General features: G+C 44.9%; 1 protein-coding gene across 1 annotated transcript in view; it reads right to left on the bottom strand.

The window, feature by feature from the left end:
* The window catches only part of ATRN (attractin), a 154,250-nt gene that overhangs the window by 110,664 nt on the left and 21,761 nt on the right, over window positions 1-21,825 (bottom strand). The window contains exons 2-3 of the mRNA XM_086464912.1: window positions 8,885-8,968; window positions 4,456-4,569 (exon numbers count right to left, since the gene is read on the bottom strand). Coding sequence (XP_086321038.1) covers window positions 4,456-4,569; window positions 8,885-8,968 — 198 coding nt within the window. The remainder of the gene's footprint in view (window positions 1-4,455; window positions 4,570-8,884; window positions 8,969-21,825) is intronic.

Here is a 21,825-nt window from a genome sequence, read left to right as displayed (position 1 = left end):
AGGAGTACTTTAAAAGCTAAAAACCTATTTTACTATCCAGTCCTGGTGAGACAGACCATGCTATCGGCCTTTTCCTTTTTTAAAACCTGCTACCATTCAATACCCACAAAGGCCAGCACAGGATACCTGAATTAACGAAAAAAAATTGCATTCTTCAGTCCATCAGAAACAGTTTAAGAGAAACTGAAGAACTGAAGAAACTTTCTACTCTGAACTTCCTCTATAGGCCTCAGTTTAACTCAGAGGATTCATCTTTTCAAAACCCTAAAGCAGATACTCTGCCCATCTCGTCAAATCGATTTGGTGTTTTTGAAGGGGATTACAGGTTTAGTGAACAAAAGCAATTTCGATACAATGCATTTACATTTCTCAAAGAAATCCGACTTTCTAACACAAAGACATTTTGATTCATCAATTCTCACGCAACCCAAGGATCAGCTGGCTCACCGACGGGCTCACCGAGCTAAAGGGAACAAGGGAACATCATTCCCAGCAAAATCCCAAATACATTTGCTCCTCACCTTAGACCAATTATTTTTTTTAAAACTCAACACTCTAGAAGTTATTGTGGATGCAAAGAAAACAAATTGAGCAAAACACTAAACACTTAGGGGACAGGCTGCTAGGACAAAGTCAGCTGGACTGCTCCACGAGCTGGGTGTGTGCTCGATGGTGGTATTGCAACACAGGCCAGCACAGGGTTGGAAGAGAATATATCCCCTCCCCGAGGAAGCAGAATAAAGATTGATTTGGGAGGTGATGGTTGATGGTGAGCTGAGTGCCACAGGAGGGTGAGAACATCGATGGGGGGAAACTTCTTTGTCACGCACACGAGCAAAGCACGCCCAAGGCGTACTCTGAAGCCAAGAGAGCCACAAAACTCCAGCATTAAACAGTCCCTTCGTCTTCTTCCCGCAGAGCACGCGCACCCGCGGTTTGTTCGCTGCCTACACGTGCCAGAGGCAAGGACCCCTTCTTCTTGTAAGTCTGTAGAACATCAGCTCCAAGTTGATTAGCTCCTCTGGATACTCTCGTAACACAAATAGTAGCGACTCATCATGATTTGTACCTTTCCCAGTGTAATTAATCCTCATTAGCAACCCCCCTGCTGTTATCAGCTGATCATTTGCTCTAAGCCATATAAAACAAGTCGATGATGAGGGGGAAGCAGGGTTTGCAGGTTAGGGCAGGACGGGCGTTGAGGATGAAGCAGAAGACAGACAGCACCTCCTGCGTGCCCACGGCAGCAACGTGGGCTACGATTCCTGGCAAAGAACTGAGGGAATAGAAGGAAAAAATAGGAAGGGGACAACCACACGATGTACAGGGAGAGGTGGAAGGAGCGACGTTTGTTTAGCCTGGAGGAGAGACGGCTGAAGATGGGGTGAAGTCTACTTGCTGCCTTCAGCTGCCTAAGGAGAGATCGCAGAGGAGACAGCACCCGAGGTTCACAGAAAAAGGACATGAGACAACAGACTCGGGTGCAGTAACGGAAATTCTGATTAGATGTAAGATTCGTCGATCACTATTATTATTTTTTAACATGAGGGTGGCCAAGCGCTGGCCCACTGGCCCAGAGGATCAACGAGATCTCCATCCTTCAGAGGAACTCACAGCTTGCCTGGGCCAAGTCTCGAGCAAGGGCCTGCTCCCACTCTGAAGCTGGCCCTGCCTTGAGCGAGGGATCAGCCCAAGGTCCCTTCCACCCCACCCCACCCCACGTTCTGGGCCTAGACTCACATTTGGGTGTGCAAGTGCCACATTCACCTGCAAGTCACGGGAGGAAGGTGAGCTGCTCCTGTTCTGCGGAGGGCACGTGGAGGCGCCGCAGAGCAGCCAGCTCAGCGAGGGACCGCGGGGCAGCTGCTGCCATCTGTCAGCGCCGCCACCACGACCATCCATCTGGCACCCGGTAGCAACCGCGAGGTCCTCCCGAGCGGTCTCAGCCCCCTCCGGGGCCAAGAGCAGAGCCACAGCCAAAGGTCTCGCACCGGACCGACTGGTTTTGAAAACACACACCCCCACCAACCAGCGCAAAATGAAAATAAAGGCGCAAAAGCAGCTCCAGTAAAAGTTTAACACGGAGTAAAGTTAAAAACAAAACCAACAAAGTTCACAGACGATGACTGGGGTTCATCTGCTTCAGATTTCTTCATTCTGGGCAGACAAACACGCTGGATTTCTGTTTCCTCCACGTTCTTTTACTGCAGTTTTGAAGCAGCACATTTACAGAGTCTCACATTGCCTACAATCACAAATATAAACCAGCAAGGATATTTTTAACCCTGCTTAATAGGGGGGAAAAAAGCTTAATGTACAGGACCGGACTGCCCTGGGTGCACTCAGACTATGAGGAGTTTAGTAAACAGTTTATGCAGACACTTGCACTGTGTAAATGTTTGCATGACGCAAATATTTATCACAGTTAAAAATTGATAAAACCAATTTAAAGTTTCTCCGTGGTGCAGGGCTGAGGATTTCCAAGATCACCTTATATTCAGGGTAAATACCATATGGTGAACAAACATCAGCGAGCATCTGAAGGTCAAGAAAAGGAGAGGAGTGAAGGAAGTGAGGGCTCAGGCAACTGCTGTAAAAAGCCAGGGAGGTAACAAAAACTGAACTTTAGAGAGGGAGGAATTTACAGTGCTTATCAACAAGCTCTGAAAGTTTACAGTGTCCAGCTGTACAAATGCTCAATCTTGCAAATCCCCTGGCACGGTGCAAAAACAGTGAAGAGTGAAATACAGTTATGGTTAATATTAAAATTTAACTTCAGCCAAGAAAAGAGATCAAATATGAACACTGCTCTTGAAAAACTCCAGTGCATTGATTTTTGTATCAGAAAAAGGTATTTTTCAACAGATGCTTTTTTGCACTTCACCAAAATGAGAAGCATCTGCTATTTCCTCAACTTGGTTTACGGAACAACACAGCTCACTACTAATGAAGATGAAATTCAAATGTCATCTAAAGAAGCAATTAAAAAAATAATTGAATCTTTTTCCTACCTCAAAAATGTTATTGTATTAAGCTCACGCTTGCTTGTCCTCAGGCACAGACTTCCTAGTGATTTACAGACGATTTTAAAGTCTGAACCGTAATTGTTAATGCTGCGAACTACTTATAACCTCAATTTAAAAAGCCTATTAATTTTTGGAAAAATGCACGCGAAACTGCAGGCACAAGTCACGATCATTTCACCTTTTCAACAGCGTATTAAAAATTAGCTCGATTAGAGGAAAATGACTATGAGTCAAGCTGACATTTCTTCCTCTTCCTGCACACCAAATACCAGGAGAGCGCTTCCAGGTTGCACTTCCAGGTTCGTCCACGTTTCTTCTTCAGGTGTGGCGAGAATAATATAATAATTCATTTGTGTGTCCTGTTTTGACCTCAGGTTAAGCCTGAAGGTTTACAGGAAGCATTCTTTCACTACTCAACAACTCTGCATCTTCAGCTGAAGACCAAAAAAAAAACCCCATGTGGCGTTTTTAATTCTTTTTATCAACTCTTTGTTCCTCGGCTGATCTTCCCTCATAGAGATGACAAGGATATTTTAGAACAAACATGAAGTATTTTTAGCACTCCATTTCACAAACGAAAGGAAGCACAGCAGCAGCAGGTTAATTCTGGAAATAGTTAATCAGTCACTTGGAACAAGCAGAGTCCAAAGGAACCATTAGCTTTTTCCATACACCACTTGGGATTATTTTTTTAATTTCAGCTGAAAGAAGAGAAAACACAAGGTGGTGCTTGTCACTGCAAGACCACATGCACACGTTATATTTAGGTCTCTTCATGAAATGTCGACTGTTAAGCAGCATCCACAAACTGGTCTCTCATCACAGACCGATGAGCCAAATACCAGTCATCCATCAGAAGAACAGATATTTTTATATGTTTTTTACAAGGTTGCCGGACCCGCCGTTGCTGTTTCTAAACACGTTCCAAAGAGTTTAAAAATTTAAAGTTTAAGGTACACAAGGATACGCATAGTTCTACGAGACCTGTACGTCTGCAACGCTGATGACTCGGCTTTCGCCTTCTGTCAGCGCTGACATAGTAGGAGTTAAACTTAAATCACGTTCCCAAATGATAAACGGGGCAGTTTTCTACTGTAGAAGGAGCCTGCATAACAAATCATCTCAAGCTCAAGCAGATGACAATCATTTTTTTGTCTCTCAAATAATCAGGATTTGGAAATGATAACATAATACTTACATGCAACGGCGTAGTAACATGATCTGTTCATTGTAAAAGCAAAAACAACTCCTTAATTGTTTACACTGACGAGGGCTGCACAAAAGGACACTTGCTATATGTGCTGTAGCTGCAGTATTATACATTTAGATTACTGGAACATATTTATACTGATAGAAGCCACACTTGAGTCAGGCTCCAAGTTAAACAAATAGCGTGGTGTAGCTAAGGTTCTTACCAAGGGGAACCTACCTAAAAGCTGCCAGTAAGGGAGCGTAAATCGAATCTCCATCGTACACATACAAGTGGTCCCAGCTGCACTCTGTGGCAAAGTGATTGAATCGAAGCCTGAGGATTGTGTTTGGCCTGTAAAAAAATAATAATAAATAAAAGATTTGTAATCAGCCACGTGACACACAGGGTAAAGTCCCTCCAGCAAACTCCTCCGGTGTGAAGATCCCCTCTAAACAAGACTAAAACTGAGTGACTTAGTGTAAGTGTAGACGCACCGAACACGCTGTGGTTTTCTTCTTTGGTGTGCAGACTTCCCTGGTATTAAGCAACAGATTCTTTATGGTCAGAAAAACCATGTCCTTAAACGTTTCCCCACCACCAACGGCAGAAATTGAAGAGCAGGCACTGCCAGCCTGCTGCTTTTTACCAGCACTGACTCCCCTAATGACAGGGGTAAGCATGGAAAATCTACACGGACAATGCATTCAGGTGTAGATGTGGCACTAGGGACATGGTTTAGTGATGGGCTTGGCAGTGTCAGCTTTACTGTTGGACTCAGTGATCTCACAGGTCTTTTCCAATCTAAATGATTCCGCGATTCTCTGAAGAATCACAGCCGCCTTCAGGGAACTAACCAGAGCTATTTTTCTTGTTCAAGGGATTGTCTGCAGATTGACATGAAGGCAATGGCCTGAGATTATTTACCTGCTCAGAAGCTGGCAGAAATCCTTCTTCTACTACTTTATCGCTTCTGCAGTACTGCAGGATGGCCCCCCCTGAGGGAAGCCCCTCCAAACTGGAAATATGCCTCAGTGGATGCTAACGAAAGCAATTCTCAGTTTTGCTCCTCACCTTCTAGGAGCTGGAGAAAACAGGTCAAGAGAATGCAGAGGAGACCCATCTTCTACAGGATGGGAGGCCCTGGGGCTTTACCTTTTGCCAAAAGGAAGGTCTTTGGTTATTACTTGGACCGTCAAGGTGCAATAACCACTCACTGCCCCTCATTCCTTTTACAAATGCTAACCAGGTTGCTTGACTTCTCTTCTGGAGATGCGTTACAAAAAAAACACTGGGACCAGTTGAGCGTGAATGAGCTGGGAGTCCTGGGAAGAGACTTGCTGAATGCAGTGGGCCCAAGACACCCCGATGTTAACACCACCGGTCAAGAAGAGCCTACTCTGTCAATTTACTAAGTCAAGACCATCAAGGGGCCTGACCTTCTGAGATGTATCAGCAGGAAAAAAGTTTTATTTAGTTGATGTGGGGATGGAAATAGTACTTCAGACACCAAAACACATCAGCATTTCTTTCACTCCATATACAAAAGATGCCCACCAAGCCACAACCAAGTAATGTGCATTTAGATACCATTTGTGTCACCGCAAACGTGCAAAGATACACCCAAAGAGAATCACACAGAAGCCCCAGCAGATATCTCTAATGCAGGGCTCAGCCCAAGGAGGGTGAAGACACCACTAACGTTGTGCTTGGACCCCGAGATAAAAAAGAAGTGAATCTACAGCAGAGCTGCTTTTTCCTACTGCTGAAAGGACACATGTAAGTGATTAGGACCTCTTCAACAGCATTGCCCTTGGGTTCAGATTAAATCCTTGTTCCTCCTAATCAAATAAATTAATAAAATGTCAGCTTGCCATAGAGTCCTTCCTTCCCACAGAAGGGGCATTCTTTAGGGAGTTATTCTGCAAAAGAATAATTTTTGATGGGCACAACGATCTACTCCAGGCCTTTGGGAAAAGGAGCAGCAGGTGTAACTCAAGGATAACGTCTTGCTTCAAGAAAAGGAATCACTTCAAAACTGAACTCGTAAGGAGTTTGCTTCTATTTTACCTCTCTGACAGTTGTAGAGCAGAAAGAAATACTTAATAAAAGCTTTAGACCAAGAACAAGAACAAAGAGAATATCTCTGCTACAGCTGACAAGTCATTAGCAGACAGCCCTCAGTTCCAGGCTCACAAGGCACACGGCTACAGGTTCTGCCTCAGACAGGATCCTCAGGCCGGATGGATCTCATCTGCCTTGCCTCACGTTTTCCTGGGGAAAAACGAAAAGGACACCCCGGGACGAGGACACAGCACAGGCACCGGCCAAGAAGACTCGGGAACAGTGCAAAAAGGAAATGAGCACAGTAAGGGACACACAGCTTATTTTACAGCTGAATTTATCTACCGTCTTCAACTGCACATTTGGACTGTACCTTTACTTGCTAACCTCAAAAGCCCTCGGCAGCCCGGTATGCTAGCAACGAGGTGAGGGCCCTCAGCAGCACTTAACAGCTTTGCAGACGCTGTTTTCCAAGTTCCAGATCTCACTGGGAATTCCACATTTGGCAGCGAGCTCGGGCTATTTTCACAAAGGTGCATATTTCAGCGTGTTTTAATCAGCGTGTTTATCTCCTTTCTGTTTACCACCATCCTCTGACAGCAGGGTACGAACAATCAGAGGCAGGAAAAAGACATCAACTTCAATGCCTGGCTACGAAAGGAGAAGGAACGCTTTTGTACACCTCTTCACAGCAAGTGAAGTCTCGCTTCAAACCCCACGAAGTGACAGTTCTCTAGGAAGCCGCTCAGTACCAGCAAACAAAGGCTGAAGGAGCAGTTGTGGTGACATTATCGGGGACCCGTGAGCAGCACTTCACTTCTGATAAAAACATGAGTCACATTATCCTTTAGAAAAAGAAAGCACTATGAAGGTTAAGCTGTAGTAGAATTGCTGAGGCTGGTTTGTCTGTAATAACATCCTTGCAAAACATTTTTTAATTATTTGTAATTCCAAACCGGCTGCAGTTGTATTTTTATTACCTACAAAAATTAAGAGGTTTTGCCACTTACAGCAGCTAACTTTTGATCTTAACCGCACTAAAGAACTGGGCTCGTTATGCAGTCAATAGCGAGTGGTAGGCTCCCAACTTCAGTGTTCTACATGGCGCTCTGGAACAGCTTAGTCCTCCCCTTTGAAGATTTTGGGAGCTTAGCGATTTCAGTTACTCATCCAAAATAAAGGTCTGAAGTAGATGAAGTGAATACCAATTCCCCCCACCCATCAGACCTCCCAAACACAGAGAGAAGATGAAAGAAAAACCTGGCCTTTTAGTAACTTCTGATCCTCCAAGATGCCAACAGACCTCAGCTTACAAGCGTTCAATGCACGTGAAATCATTCACGCTCTCACATGACCTCTTCCTATCCACAAACCTCAGCAACGTGCCCTCGTGGCCAAGAAGGCCAATGGCATCCTGGGGTGTGTTAGAAGGGGGTGGTCAGTAGGTCGAGAGAGGTTCTCCTCCCCCTCTGCTCTGCCCTGGTGAGACCCCATCTGGAACAGTGTGTCCAGTTCTGGGCCCCTCTGCTCCAGAAGGACGGGGAACTGCTGGAAAGAGTCCAGTGCAGAGCCACAGAGGTGATGAAGGGGGTGGAACATCTCCCTTACAATGAAAGGCTGAGGGAGCTGGGTGTCTTGAGCTTGGAGAAGAGCAGACTGAGGGGTGACCTCATCAATGGTTATAAATACGTAAAGGGTGAGTGTCAGGAGGATGGAGCCGGGCTCTTCTCGGTGATGCCCAGTGACAGGACAAGGGGCAACGGGTGCAAGCTGGAGCACAGGAGGTTCCACATGAACATAAGGAAAAACTTTTTCCCTGTGAGGGTGACAGAGCCCTGGCACAGGCTGACCAGAGAGGTGGTGGAGTCTCCTTCTCCAGAGACATTCAAAACCCACCTGGACGCGTTCCTGTGTGACCTGCTGTACGTGGTCCTGCTCTAGCAGGGGGGTTGGACAAGATAATCTTTCGAGGTCCCTTCCAACCCCTGACATTCTGTGATACTTACAGATTCAGAGAACAGTATGGAACGTGACTTAATGCATAGCTGTTAACACACAGCATCATAACTGACCATGTAACGTTTTAGACCCTAAACAAATTGATTTTACAGTCCTGGCATCAGCTTGGTGGGATGAAAAACATATTTCGACAAGTCAGAGGCTCTGAACTGCTGTGTCGTCAATCAGATGACGGTCAGAGGATGAGCACAAAAAAGTGATTCTTCATGGAGTTTGCCCTACTTTTTTCATACTGCCAAAAAGTCCCATACATACTGAATCCCAAACATCGAACGGCCCACTACGAAAACCATTAAATAATTTTTAGCTCTCTATTTGTTTACACAGATGCATAGATTCTCATTGTCCACGCGCGGTTTCAACATTTAGGGTATTTTACACGGCAAATCTCAAATTCAGAAGTCAGTTTGGAGGGCTCAGTTGTACAAAAAAAACCTTATTTACCAAGAATACCTAAGTGCTGCCCTATCTGCTTTTAAGAATAGCAAAAAAAGAATCGTGAGATCTAAATATACTCAATGCAGACAAACCTCACCTAAAAGCCACAATAAGCAACACTAAAACCTGAGATGTTTACAACACTCACCTTCCTTCAATGAGCCAGGTACATTTTGTTTTGTATTTGTAATTTCCAGGCCCATCCGTTACATACCCTGAAGGTCCAGTGAGCCTGTAAATAAAAAAAATAGACAAGCATTAGTCTCCATTGATACCAAACATTCATAAAGCATTTCCTGAATTTAGAAGATCCATCATTAGATTTTCATTTACTTAAGAGTCATTACAAACAAACCAACACCACCACAATACAAAACAGTCAGGCAATTGGGATTCTCCTGTTAAACTCTCTGTACATGCTTTCTGATGATTGTCCTTACAGAACAGCACTTGAGAGTGATGGTTCCTCTATCAGATGGATGCTATTGTTTCGAATCAGCACCCCTAGGAAAAAAAAAAAACAACCCTCCCCAGCAAACAAAGACTAACAGACAAACCAATACCAGCCAGCCAGCAAAAGGAATTCCCTAACAGAAAAGCTAAAGTTATTCCTAAACTATTTATTTAGCCAACTGCACAATTCTTGCAAGAAGTTCAGACGAAGTCCATGGCACCACCTCTTGCCCATTCTGTATTTGACTCTTCACAAAGTCCTTGGCAATGTCCTGAACGCAGGACTGATCCCCACAACCCTCTAGTGCATACGAAGACCTTAACTCGTCACGCATCAAGGGCAGCATGACTCAGAACAGCATCAGAGCACGGCAGTTCCTGGCATCCCCCACCTTCAGCAGTGTGTTCCCATCCCCACGTCATCCCGTATCAAGTGACCCAAGTCAGAGAGCGGAGCGGTCCCAGGACAGCCCTACGAACATCCCTTCCCCTCCGCGCCTCTAAGCAGGAGGTGACAACTCGACAGTAGCAAAAGGCTTTAGAGAAGGATCTAAAAGCAGCAAGTTCAGTTGGAATCATTCACCCTAGGACACTCAATGAACGCCAGCGCTTAAAATCATTAAAAATTCAAGATGCCACTGAAAGAGAGAGGGAAACAAAGCCAGCCAAGGACTCGTTTTTGTCAACACCTGCAAAGCATCGTACAGTGCAAGTTCTAGACGACTGCATTTGTGCAGACCCTGCTTGCAGGCGTGTCCCAACAAGCAGCAACAAACCCAGTCCGGAGCTCAGCAGGGTGTTGTGAGGAAAAGTTCACCACGTGTTTCAGAACTACGCTCCGTCCTTTGCTGTGGCACAAAGGAAACGGATACTCGTGCTCATTAACTGTCACGCTCGTTACTTGTAACGAGCATGAATACAGGGACGGGACAGAGCGAGCAAAGCCGTGCAAAACCTGCCTTCCCACTTCCATTTCTCCTACTCAAAATGTGACAACTAAACGCATCCCCACTCTACACCACGAAGGAAGGCAGCAATCCACCGGCTGCAGCTGTAACTTCTCCTTTCCATAGATTTTAACCAGGTATCTTTTCTCCAAAGACCATGGACAAAGAAGACAATCACACTTCATCAAGGCTGAGGGAGATGGATCTAGCAGGAGCTTGGGGCAGCAGATCTGACACATCACTTGGGCTCCCAAAAAAACGGCGCTGAGATTCTGCATCTTCTGCCTTAGCATAGAGACTGGCAGGAGCACGCATGGGCTGAAGACAAAGAGCCAGATCCTTGGGATACACGCTCCCACCTCAAGAGCTTCAGTCCAAATATTCCAGATTGGTTTTAACAAATAGCTGAAGCATAGCAGGAACAGCTGAAAACCAATGACCAGGGAAGGATGCCTTCAAAAGGGAGAGATGTCTGAAGATGCCCAAACACCGCGTTCTGGCAGAGCACATACTGGCACCCGAAAGAGGATTCCTACCTGTTAGGAGGTTTTATAACCTCCTAACCTGGAGGTTATGAACTCCACCGTCGGCACATGGCTGGAACAAATCACAGCCTTCTGGCACAATTAAACTGTCCTACTTAAAACACAGTTTCACTAAAGCAGAAACACTCTGCAAAAAATCAAATTTGGCAGAAAAGAGAAGGAAGCAAGATCAGAAGTTCCCCAAACTGGTATCTTGGAACCTTTTGCTGTGTCTTTTCCTAGTGATCTGTTCATGTTATCATCTAATCTTTTTTAAATATTTTGACTGAGTCAAAATGGTTTTCCAGAATCTTTTCCATGGAGTGCTTTTAAGGTTCATCTCTGATCCAAATTAAAAAGGCAAAACCCACAGATTTTGAAAACCACCTGCCTCTTCCTCCATATTCATTTATATAATACCTTTCAACCTCGGAAACTGAGCTTTAGATTTTTAAAAGCCAATTACTGCAGTTCTGCAGGAGATCTACGTTTAAGCAAGTGAAGAAATAACCCCAATTTTCAGGAGCGCAGGAAGCATCTGCACCTCCTATGGAGACACAGATAGATGTAGATGTAAATACAGATGTAGTTAAATAAACATCCACACACATATATATATATTTTTTAAGGCTTCAATATCTTTCAAAATTCAAATAACTTATCTACTGACCATGAATTCGCAAAAACAGATGCAAATTCCAAGTTGGAGGCAATAACATCTAGACTTTTCATCTGAAAAAGTCATCCTTTTGACAATACTATCTGTGGAAACGCTAGGAATCAGCCTGTATCAGCGCTTCAGCACTGACAGCACTTTGCATGCACGCAGGAGTAAACAGACTCTGGAAACCTGAGCAAGTCTCACAAGCTGAAAACAACCTTATGCAATCTGCCAAGCTCTCAAACAGCCTCTGCTCAGAAAATTCTTGGAACAATTTTCTCTGGAAACAATTACTAAATCATTCGCCACAGAAACGCTATCAAGAGTGATGAAAAAAAAAATGAAAATTCATCCCGTTCGTACTGTAGCCCCAGCCATGCCACATCTCAGGGAGGGGAAAAAAAGCACATTTCAACATCAACATAATTTAATCATATTTCAGTAATGCAAAAACAAAACATGGGGTTTAGTTTAAAAAAAAAAAATGACAAAACTGAAACTTCTTCGATACGTTATTAGTTAAACACTTATCTGTAAATTACTCAGATTCCTTACTAAGCTTTAGAAGCTGCCGCCATTATGAACAAATAAAGGATATTGGAAAAAACCATCAGAATTGACGTGTCTGAAAGCAAAAGAAATAGGAACAAAGTTCTTATCCCACGTACCGCCTGGCATGAGCAGGGTATGAGCAGATCTGCCTTACTCTATAAACACTCTCCCAGAGCCATGCTCCAAGACAGCCAGAAACAAATACTAAGCACTAAAAGCAAACTGAAGCTGGAATTTTATCTTTACATTCAATAGAGAAAGCTAAACTGATCTCCCAGCTCTAGCAGAAAAAGCAAACAAAACCCCTTGTGCCTCCCAAGTCGCTCCTGTTTGCGCTACACGCCACGGCGGTACTGGCGGGCGCTGATAACCGGGACATGTCCTCCACCAGGTTTTGGCTTTGTCTGGGAGCAAAGGCTCGGGAAGGGAACACGTGAGGAACTCGAGGAGAAAAAACACTCCAGGAATGAAGCGCTTCAACACGTGGCATTTTCATTGCACGGGGCTACGCGCTAGAACTACTCTCGCAACATACACCAGAGAAGTCCTACCCCTAGGTAACCTACCACCAACGCCAGAGGGCTCTGAGGTCTTTTGCCTTACCAAACGCTCTGTGCATATTTATTATTTTATCACTCAGATGCAAAAATCAGATTCTATAAAGTGTGGAAAGGTATCGATTCCCATTTGGCTTTGCTAACTTGGTGGTACATAACGGTACATGACTCCGTAGTACACCGAGCTGTGTGGTGTGGCCGACACGCTGGAGGGAAGGGAGGCCATGCAGAGGGACCGGGACAGGCTGGAGAGGTGGGATCGTGCCAACCTCATGAAGGTCATCAAGGCCAAGTGCAAGGTCCTGCCCCTGGGTCGGGGCAATCCCCAGTATCAGCACAGACCGGGGGATGACGGGATGGAGAGCAGCCCTGGGGAGAAGGGCTTGGGGGTGCTGGGGGGTGAAAAGCTGGACACGACCCGGCAATGGGCGCTCACGGCCCAGAAAGCCAACGGCATCCTGGGCTGCATCCAGAGCAGCGTGGGCAGTAGGGCGAGGGAGGGGATTCTGCCCCTCTGCTCCGCTCTGGTGAGACCCCCCTGCAGGGCTGCGTCCAGCTCTGGGGGCACCAGCACAGGACAGACACGGAGCTGCTCGAGCGGGTCCAGAGGAGGCCACGAAGATGCTGAGGGGCTGGAGCAGCTCCCTGTGAGGACAGGCTGGGAGAGTTGGGGGTGTTCAGCCTGGAGAGGAGAAGGCTCCGGGGAGACCTTAGAGCGGCTTCCAGTGCTGACAGGGGCTGCAGGAGAGGTGGGGAGGGACTCTGGATCAGGGGGTGGTGACAGGACGAGGGGTAACGGTTTCACACTGCAAGACGGGAGATTGAGATGAGATCTTGGGAAGAAATTCTTCCCTGGGAGGGCGGTGAGGCCCTGGCCCAGGCTGCCCAGAGCAGCTGGGGCTGCCCCCTCCCTGGCAGGGCTCAAGGCCAGGCTGGATGGGGCTGGGAGCGACCTGCTCTGGTGGGAAGTGTCCCTGCCCAGGGCAGGGGGCTGGACTGGATGGTCTTTAAGGTCCCTTCCCACCCAAACCATCCTGTGGTTCTATGCTACTCGACAAGGTGCACTTCTGTACTACTTGGGTGTTACATCTCCTACCCTGCAAGAAGCAGCGGCTACACCCTAACAAAACAAAACAGCAAGGTCCTTTTAGCGGTCTGTGATGCACAAACACACATACACACAGGTGGAAAAACATACATAAAGCACAGGTAACACATTTAGCTACACTATTGACGTTAAAACCTCCTGGGTGGAAAAACAACTGCAAGGATCTGTTTACAAAACTCAGATTTAAAAATATATAGAGGTACTTGTCTGTGTACACACGCTACTTATGGCTTGTTTCAAACTTTACCAGTTGGCAACAGTGTTATGTACAGCTGGTGTAAATTTTTCACCAATTTTCAAGTGGGCTGCAACATTTAAGAATCAAAGGGGAAAAAGGGAGTTAGGCAGCTGAATCTACAGCACACGCATTGAAAGGGCTCCAACCTTGCGTGCTGCTTATTTCAGCTTTTTGTAAGACAAAGACAAAAGGGAAGCAATGAAAAGGCTGAAGATCTCACTACACAGAGCCTGCTTCAAAGAGAAATACTGTATGTAGAAGAATTCTGTGTATTTAGCTACTCCCTGCTAGTTGTGGGAGCCCTCAAAAAACACAACGCTAACACAAGAAAATCAGACAGCAAGCGACGGCATCTCCTGGGTAAAAAGCCAAATCTGAGTACTGCAGCATACCTGATAAATCCATGTGGTTTTAATAATAACATGAGTAATACTGGCAGGGTATATTTTTCAAATACAAATTAGTGTACACTGACAAAGTTCCTACAGAGACACGAACTGCACAACTAGGCAAAGACTCAAAGCTGTTATCTAATTGCCATCTAATAAATCTAAAGCAATCCTCTGGGTAATAACCAAGTACAAAATGTCACAAAGTCATGAGTAGCTTATAACTTAGAGGACTGTATCATTTTGCAGCACTTACTTGCAAAGCATTGCAACATTAAAGGTACCCCCTATGCTGGTAATGGGGTGTTGAATGTGTTTATTTTCATCAGAAGAACAACAAAAGAGAAAAGGCAGATTGCCTTTTCTTCATTACTCACCAGGAAAGGTAAACAGGCTGGTCTGGTTTATCAAAATCATTAAACCTAAACCTCTAAGAGGTCATCAATGGATCTCCAAATTGGTTTGTATTGCTTTCAGTAAGACTGCAGCGACACTTACAACGCCACAGAAGGCTTATCAGCAGATTGTCTAGAGAGTTTTAGCCCAGCCTTTCCACTAAAAAATAGAAATGAAAAGAAAAAAACCCAAACCCCAGTTGCTCCTCCTAATTTTGAAGCAGCTAAATCTAGAGACTGATGCAAACAATGAGTTTTCCTCCTCTCTCCCCTTTCCTTCCCAAGTGCTGCTGCACTGCCTCAAGCACATCACAATTAAAAGCCATTGTTTCGGGTAAATTTGAAGTTGAAGCCAATAAAGAAAGGGCTGTTACGGCCTATTACTAGAACAATGGCATTCTAGCCTAAATTGATTAACAATTTAGCTTTGTTCATGCTCTCGACAAAGGCACTGAGGTTAAAGGATATATCCTTCTAGGGGTTGCTATCAGCAAATGCCCTAATTTATAGGCATGGAATAGTGATCAGCCACATAAGGGATGAAAGAAGCAGATAAACAAAACCTATGCATCTATTTCATGAATTCCTAATGTGGAACAGCTAAATCCCCCTGCTGCCAGCTAGGTGCCACATCACAGCTACAGCTGGGAAGATATCATTAACTGAGTGCCAGGTCTCACACCGACGAAGGGAATGACATTACTGCAAAATCAAGTTTGGTGAGGATTTAACCTATGCAGCAATAGGTACCTAACCAAAGACTATGAGCTACTCTGGGTGTCTATAGCGACTCCCTCCCACGTCCAAAGCCCCCAGGGCAACACAGAGTCCTCCTTAAGATGAGTAAACTCATGCAAAAGTCTCTGCTGCCACTGCAATCCCACAAGCATCGTATCTGATCACCTCATCTCTGCAACTAAGGGGGCAAAGTCACTGCTTGGTCATCCTACAGGCTTTTCAGTTAGACCTCCTAATGCTTTCCCATTAGTTTCTGCATCGGTTTGAAGACAGCTCTCCCCTGGGATTTCCAAAACTCTGAGGTAAAAGCCTCTGGATGGCACTACCCCCCTCTTCAAGAAGCAGCCCAGCTCAAGTCCTCTTCCTCGGGTGATGACAGCTTGACACAGGAGCTAAAGAAAGGTCCCAACTTCAATGGGGACACTCCTCAACAGTTCCAGCAAAGAGTCCCACCAAGCCACGAACTGCACAAACTGCAGGCAAAGGCGCTTCCCAGCCGTTTGCTACAACCCCAGCCGATGTGAACACTCCATTTGAAAAGCGAGAGCTCAAAATTCTCACAATGATGCCATTCCCTGCCGTACTCCACAACAGATAGGTACACAGCCACGAAACCCCCAGGAAACCTGATGTCTCTGCAAGCGAAGAGCATCCCCGACCATTCTCCCAGCAACACGCCGCTATCCTGGCACCTGCAAAACCATCCCCTGCCTTGCCTCCGTCAGGGTTTTCCCCCTCAAGAGAACGGGGTATTTCCAGGTCACTCTGCACCACTCTTCCAATCTCACCCTGGCAAGCGGGTCAGAGAAGAGTGATGATCACCCTCTACGTTTACCAGCTTCTGTTTTCATCCCACTTTCCACAGTCCAGTGGAATTGATGCTAGAGCTCTCTTCCTTCAGAAAAAAAAAATAAAATTTGAATGACTGACACAGTTAATTTGAGATGGGAAACACTGCTTCTCCAAAGGAAGAGATTAGCTCTGCCCTTCTGTGTCAGATATGTAAAAATATGGGAAGTGATTTCCTGGCTGCTGATCAGAGATAAGGGCAGAGCCTGGAAAGCCCTTCAAGGTCTGAGAAAGGATGCTCGGAGAAATTGCAGCAGGTAAAGCCTCTCCTGTCTGAGCCACAACCTGCTAAATCCCTCTTTGCTCCTGAAAGATATGCCTTGATCTGACAAGCCGCTGCGCTCCAAAGAAGACTGAATCACCGTGGACAGCCTAAGAAACACCAGAAGGAACAAATGCTGCTACAGTCTTAGAAATCATTAATCCAACAAGCTAGAAACCAAGTATTTCCACACATTGCTCCTCTCCAGTTGGCCACCGGTATCTCTCTCGGGCTCCCAATCTTGACACACTGTCCCAGCTCCTGCTCTTCTACTGTCACCAAAAATGAATGCCACCAAAGTCATCTCTTCTGGGGCTGGCTGGTGCCTCTGCCATTATCCTGCTGGAGCTGCCAGCTGCTTTCAGCAGCAGCACTGGTCTTGAAACGTGTCCCCTCCTCAGCTGAAATAAGCTGAGCCACACCTGCTGCTGCTCCTGGTTGTCTGGTTATTCCTTTAAAGTTTCACTTGCCCAACCAGCTCTCCTGCTGGGGAAGGAGTGGAATTTCAAAGCCATTTAATCTAAAAATGCACTTCATCTCCTCTTCATGCAAGAAGCTTGCTTTCCTTCTTACCCTACAAACCCCAAAGTTATAATAATAAGCAAGTGAATTACATCCAGGGAGAAATATGCGCCCTTTCAGTGCCTAAAGGTGGCCTGTAAGAAAGACGGGGGCAATCTTTTTAGCAGGGCCTTTTGCAATAGGACAAGGGGTAATGGTTTTAAACTGAAAGAGGGCAGATTTAGTACTGCCTTGTAACAACATCTACGTTTCAACGTACCAGAATCACGCTGTAGCTCTACTTGATGTTGTTACCTTCTCCAGGTATCAAATTCAAACTGAAAATACCTCAAATTTAGATCCCTGTCTCTCCTCCCGTTATTTTACTTCCAGCCCCATCTCAGAGACCACAAAACAGGATTGTTCACTGCATAACCTCAGCTTTATCTCTGTCAACCCCAACATCAAACTGCAGTGTAAACATAAACGTTACTGTGTACCTTGACTACTGCAAATTCTTCCCCCCATTCAAATTTACTGGGGAAAACAAAGAATAAAAGATATTATTATGATCATTACACCTCAACCGCATCTTCTTCACACAAACAGTATTTTGTAAGTGCAAATTTCTGTGGCTTTGCTCTACTATCTCCATATTATCACAGATCTCTGCCTCCACGCCACAGCAACTCCTATCTTGATTATCTGTCTTTTTTTTTTTCCTTCAAAACACTCTTCTCACTGCCTGTAGTATATGCAGAAATGGTACCATGACAAAAGACCAATTCATGATGTCCCCTTTGAAGCCCACCTTTATGCAACACCCATACCTGAGACAACGGCCAGGCAGATGGTGTACGCTACAACAGTTGTCTATTAAGCTGATCTAACAGTTGCACTCTGCTTTCCCCATCTGTTCACAAATTCATTTATTGGATCTTGGCCTAGTTCTTTGAAATGAAGATTACTTAGCTGCGAGTGTTTGTAACGCCTAGAAAAACCTGACTCTCATCCTTTACTGGTGGCCCTGAAATGCTCCTGGAGTTTATTGTCTGCTTCACACCAGGCAGGAGGAGACCACAGTGCAGAGCAGAAGCAAATAAAGCTCACACATCTAACTCTGCAGGAGAAAATACATCAACCCCCCCCCTCTTTCCCCTGCACACAGTGAAGCCTGACAAGCCTTGGCCAGGAGCCCTTGCAAACAGTCTCTCCCCACGCAAATTGCCCCACCATCGCCCAAAACTCAGCACCCTCCAAGACCAAAGTAAGGAGAAAGGACATTAGTGTGATCATCAGGAGAGAATCAAAGGGTAATGATGAAAGATCTCCAGAGCCAGACAGGTCCCATCAAGGTCTACCACAGGAAGATAAAAAAATTCATCGCATTAGAGGATCCAGCCTGACTTCAGGTAATCTATAAGACATCCACTATAACCTACGCTTAAACAAAGTGTATCTTCTGAGAAAAACTAGTGGTTCTGAAGATATACTCAGAAGCATCAAAAAAAACCCCAACTCCTTTATTTATTTTTTTCTTAATCTGCATCCAAGTTCCAGTTTGCATTTATTAAACTTTAGCTCCAAGCATTAAGGTTTTGTTTATTTTCTAGAGGGAGGGGAGGACAGGATCCTTTACTATCTAAATTCATCATCCCATTCTGGAGGGTCACAGAGTCCCTTTTTCAAAAATAAAGTGTTCCACTACTTAAATTCTGGTTAGAAACTAAAAATATATCAAATTCAACACAACATTCTAGTTTAGTCATTTCTGCTTCTATCATCTGTATTCACACGTGCAAGATTTCCAACTCATATCAGGGTAAAATACCATCAGTGTGGCTTTAACAGAAAAGAGTCTACACACGTATTTGGTCTATGCAGAACCTCAAAGCAACTGAACACAACTGAACTGAAACTTTCTCAAGATCTTGCTAACTCAAAGGCTTCACAATCTACCAAAAAATTACTATTTTACAAATGAGCCACTTTAGACTATTTCTGATTCTACCAATTTGAATCCATTTTTCTAGCAGTGACCAGCTTTTCACTCGTTATTCTGCCCTCCCCCTGTTTCAAAAGTTAATTGTGATTCACACGCAGTGGCAAATCGCACACGAGGTTTGTCGGATGATTTTTCAGCACTTACCCAAAATTAGAAATATTCAATTAGTCAAAAATGCATCTTAAGTACACGTACAAGCATTTAAACTGCAGTACACCACACCTGTGTACCTTGTAAATAAGGCACTGTAATTAAAATTTTCAAAGCACGTGCTCAGAATTGACAGGCCCGTCAGTATTCTCCTCCGGTTGAAGAGCACTTCACTTTGATAAGCCTTCAAGTTACCAGTCCTGCATCTAAACCCAGGCAAAAAAAGTGTTCATTGGCGGGACGTGTGTTGTACGGCGAATGAAACGGGGCTGAGCCACCGACTCCTCCTTCCAGCCAGCAGGAACTGGAAACAAACGGAGCTTAAGGTCATCCCCACGGAGCAGAGGACCATCATCCCGCTGCACTTTGCTAAAACCCAAGCAAAATCCCAAGTCTCTACCACAAAAGCAAAACCAGCAGCAGCGATCCCTTCCCCTTCCAACGCTACGTGTGAAACTGCTGCCCAATTCTTCCCAACCACTGCACCCCAAAATACTCCATTGGAAGCCTCAAGGACCACGGTTAAAGTCTGGCTTAGCCACAAACTTGCCCCCCTCCATCACTGCTCCTCCCTAGGCCAAACGCAGAGCGCAGCACCTGGGAGCAGCATTTACAGAAAAGCTCAAACCAACTCAGTTTTGCAGTGGAAAAAAAAAAAAAAGGAAAAGGAAAATATTAAGACATCCTATAAATAAATATCACAGCCTGACCCACTTTCCTAACAGGGATAGAAATAATTCCTTTTCTCTATTTCCTGCCTGACATTCAAAAACTTCTAAGCTACAACATGTCAGCCTTACCTGCTGGGAAAATTGTTCCCTAAAAAGAAAAAAGAAGTTAGAAAACAGCTTGGTGTGATGGTTAACATCCATTTGGTCCCAATCCAAAAAAATGATTTTCAGGCACATCCTCCAGTGCAGACCATCGAAATAATAAAGTACGTCCCAAGATCCGGGGTTTTGTGAACCTACAGAATGACAATCTCTAACATTTTAAAGCAGGTTTCTGGCTGAAGCGACACAGAGAAGGTCATGCAAAGAGCAGGGAATCAATATTCAAAGAGGAATCCAGGCTGGAACGTCTGTTTGGGGCAGCCCGGGCTTGTTTACATCGATTTGTTGCCGCAACAGTTTTTACTGAATATTCACAAGAGCTGCTACACCAAATAAAACGCAACAAGTGGCACCATTTTTTATTCTGTTTCTTGACACCAGCGACATATCAATGTCCCATTTGACAACTAAGCGTCCAAACACAAACTTGGAAGAAAATATTATATTTATTAATGAAACAGATTTTCAGATAAGGTAATAATCTAATTATACCTTGGTAAGCACGCTAATAAGGAAACCGTTCTCAAGGATGCCACTAGTACGAATAATGCAACATCCACAGGAGCCCTCATCAGCATTGAGCATTAAACTCCAGAGAACAAGAGAAGTATGGGCCCCTAGAAAGAAAGGGTGTATGTTCATATCATCCAAGGATATACCATCTGCCCCAAAAATGTTCTTCTCGCGTGTATTACCTTACAGAACGAAAGGCAAGTAACTATTATTTGGCTTTAAGGAGGGGATAAATTAATTGAGGGGCGATCAAGAAGGCCACAGAGCACCAACAGTAAAAATAACCCAACATTTTTGATCAACTCAACCTTCTAAAATCTGATTCAAATATTCCATTTTCTACCTCATTTCACAGAATTCTGCTCCCAGATGTATTCTCTCCAGCCACAGGAGCTCTCTTTCCTAACAGCCCCTCCAGCATGTATGCCTCAAAGTTTACGAACGGTCATTCAACCGGGGACTACGACCGCTGGCTCGCAGAGGTGAACCCAGCTCACCAGTGATTCTTCACCACAGAGTCTAGTTCTGGTCCCAGCTCTGTTCCCCTCCTACTGAGCATCTTTCAGCACCTGCAGCAGCAGCTGGGCACAAGCACCTACCTCCATAACATCAATAAGCAACAGTTAAGATTAAGATTGCCAATATCCAAAACAGGAACAAAACCCACTGTCTTCTAACTTCTGGTTTTACAGGGACTCCCCATTTCCATATACACATCAGTACAGAGTTGTTACCACCTTCCATAACAGCACGTCAGCCCTTCTTGCCTCCCCTTACGTTTTCCAGTTCAAGCCAGCTGTTCCTGTGTCCCATGGACTGTTGTGCTAAATTCTTAACCACAGCGAGGAAAAGAACGATTTGTAACCCCTTGCAGAAAAGCACGAGTGGTATTTTCCCCCAAATCACTCATTTTTCACGAAAGCAATTTCACACCAAGTTAAAAAAAAAGAGCTAAATATTGAATGCTTCCAGTATTTAATCAAGGCAGATGTACACAGTTAGCTTCCTCGAGAAGGTCCACCTTTGGTAACTAAAACCTGAAAATAAAGAATAATCCGGATGACTCGAATTTAGGCAGGACTGCATTTACATACTAAAAATGCAAATACCGAGCGCTCGTACAGCTCCGTGTTCTCCCTCCTCTTGTGCTCCTGCTGCAGCAGTAGCTGGGCTCACCTACTCGATACACCCCCGAACAGTCACACTGCTGCCAAAGTAGGTTACATACCACCACGGAAAAAATCTGGCATTAAGGTGGTAAACAACGGGGGGGTGGGGGAAAATCAGAGTATATTGAACTCTAGGGCTCCTCAAGAATTCATTTGCTATCAATAAGCAACTCTTGCACAACTACACAGTAACACCAACCTCTCTGTTCAACTGAGCACCAGAAAAGCTGATGCTCAAGAAGGTC

The sequence above is a fragment of the Leptosomus discolor genome, chromosome 4 (assembly GCF_034619465.1).
Source record: "Leptosomus discolor isolate bLepDis1 chromosome 4, bLepDis1.hap2, whole genome shotgun sequence".
NCBI classification, from domain to species: Eukaryota; Metazoa; Chordata; class Aves; order Leptosomiformes; family Leptosomidae; genus Leptosomus; species Leptosomus discolor.
This window is presented reverse-complemented; position numbering and strand designations above follow the sequence as displayed.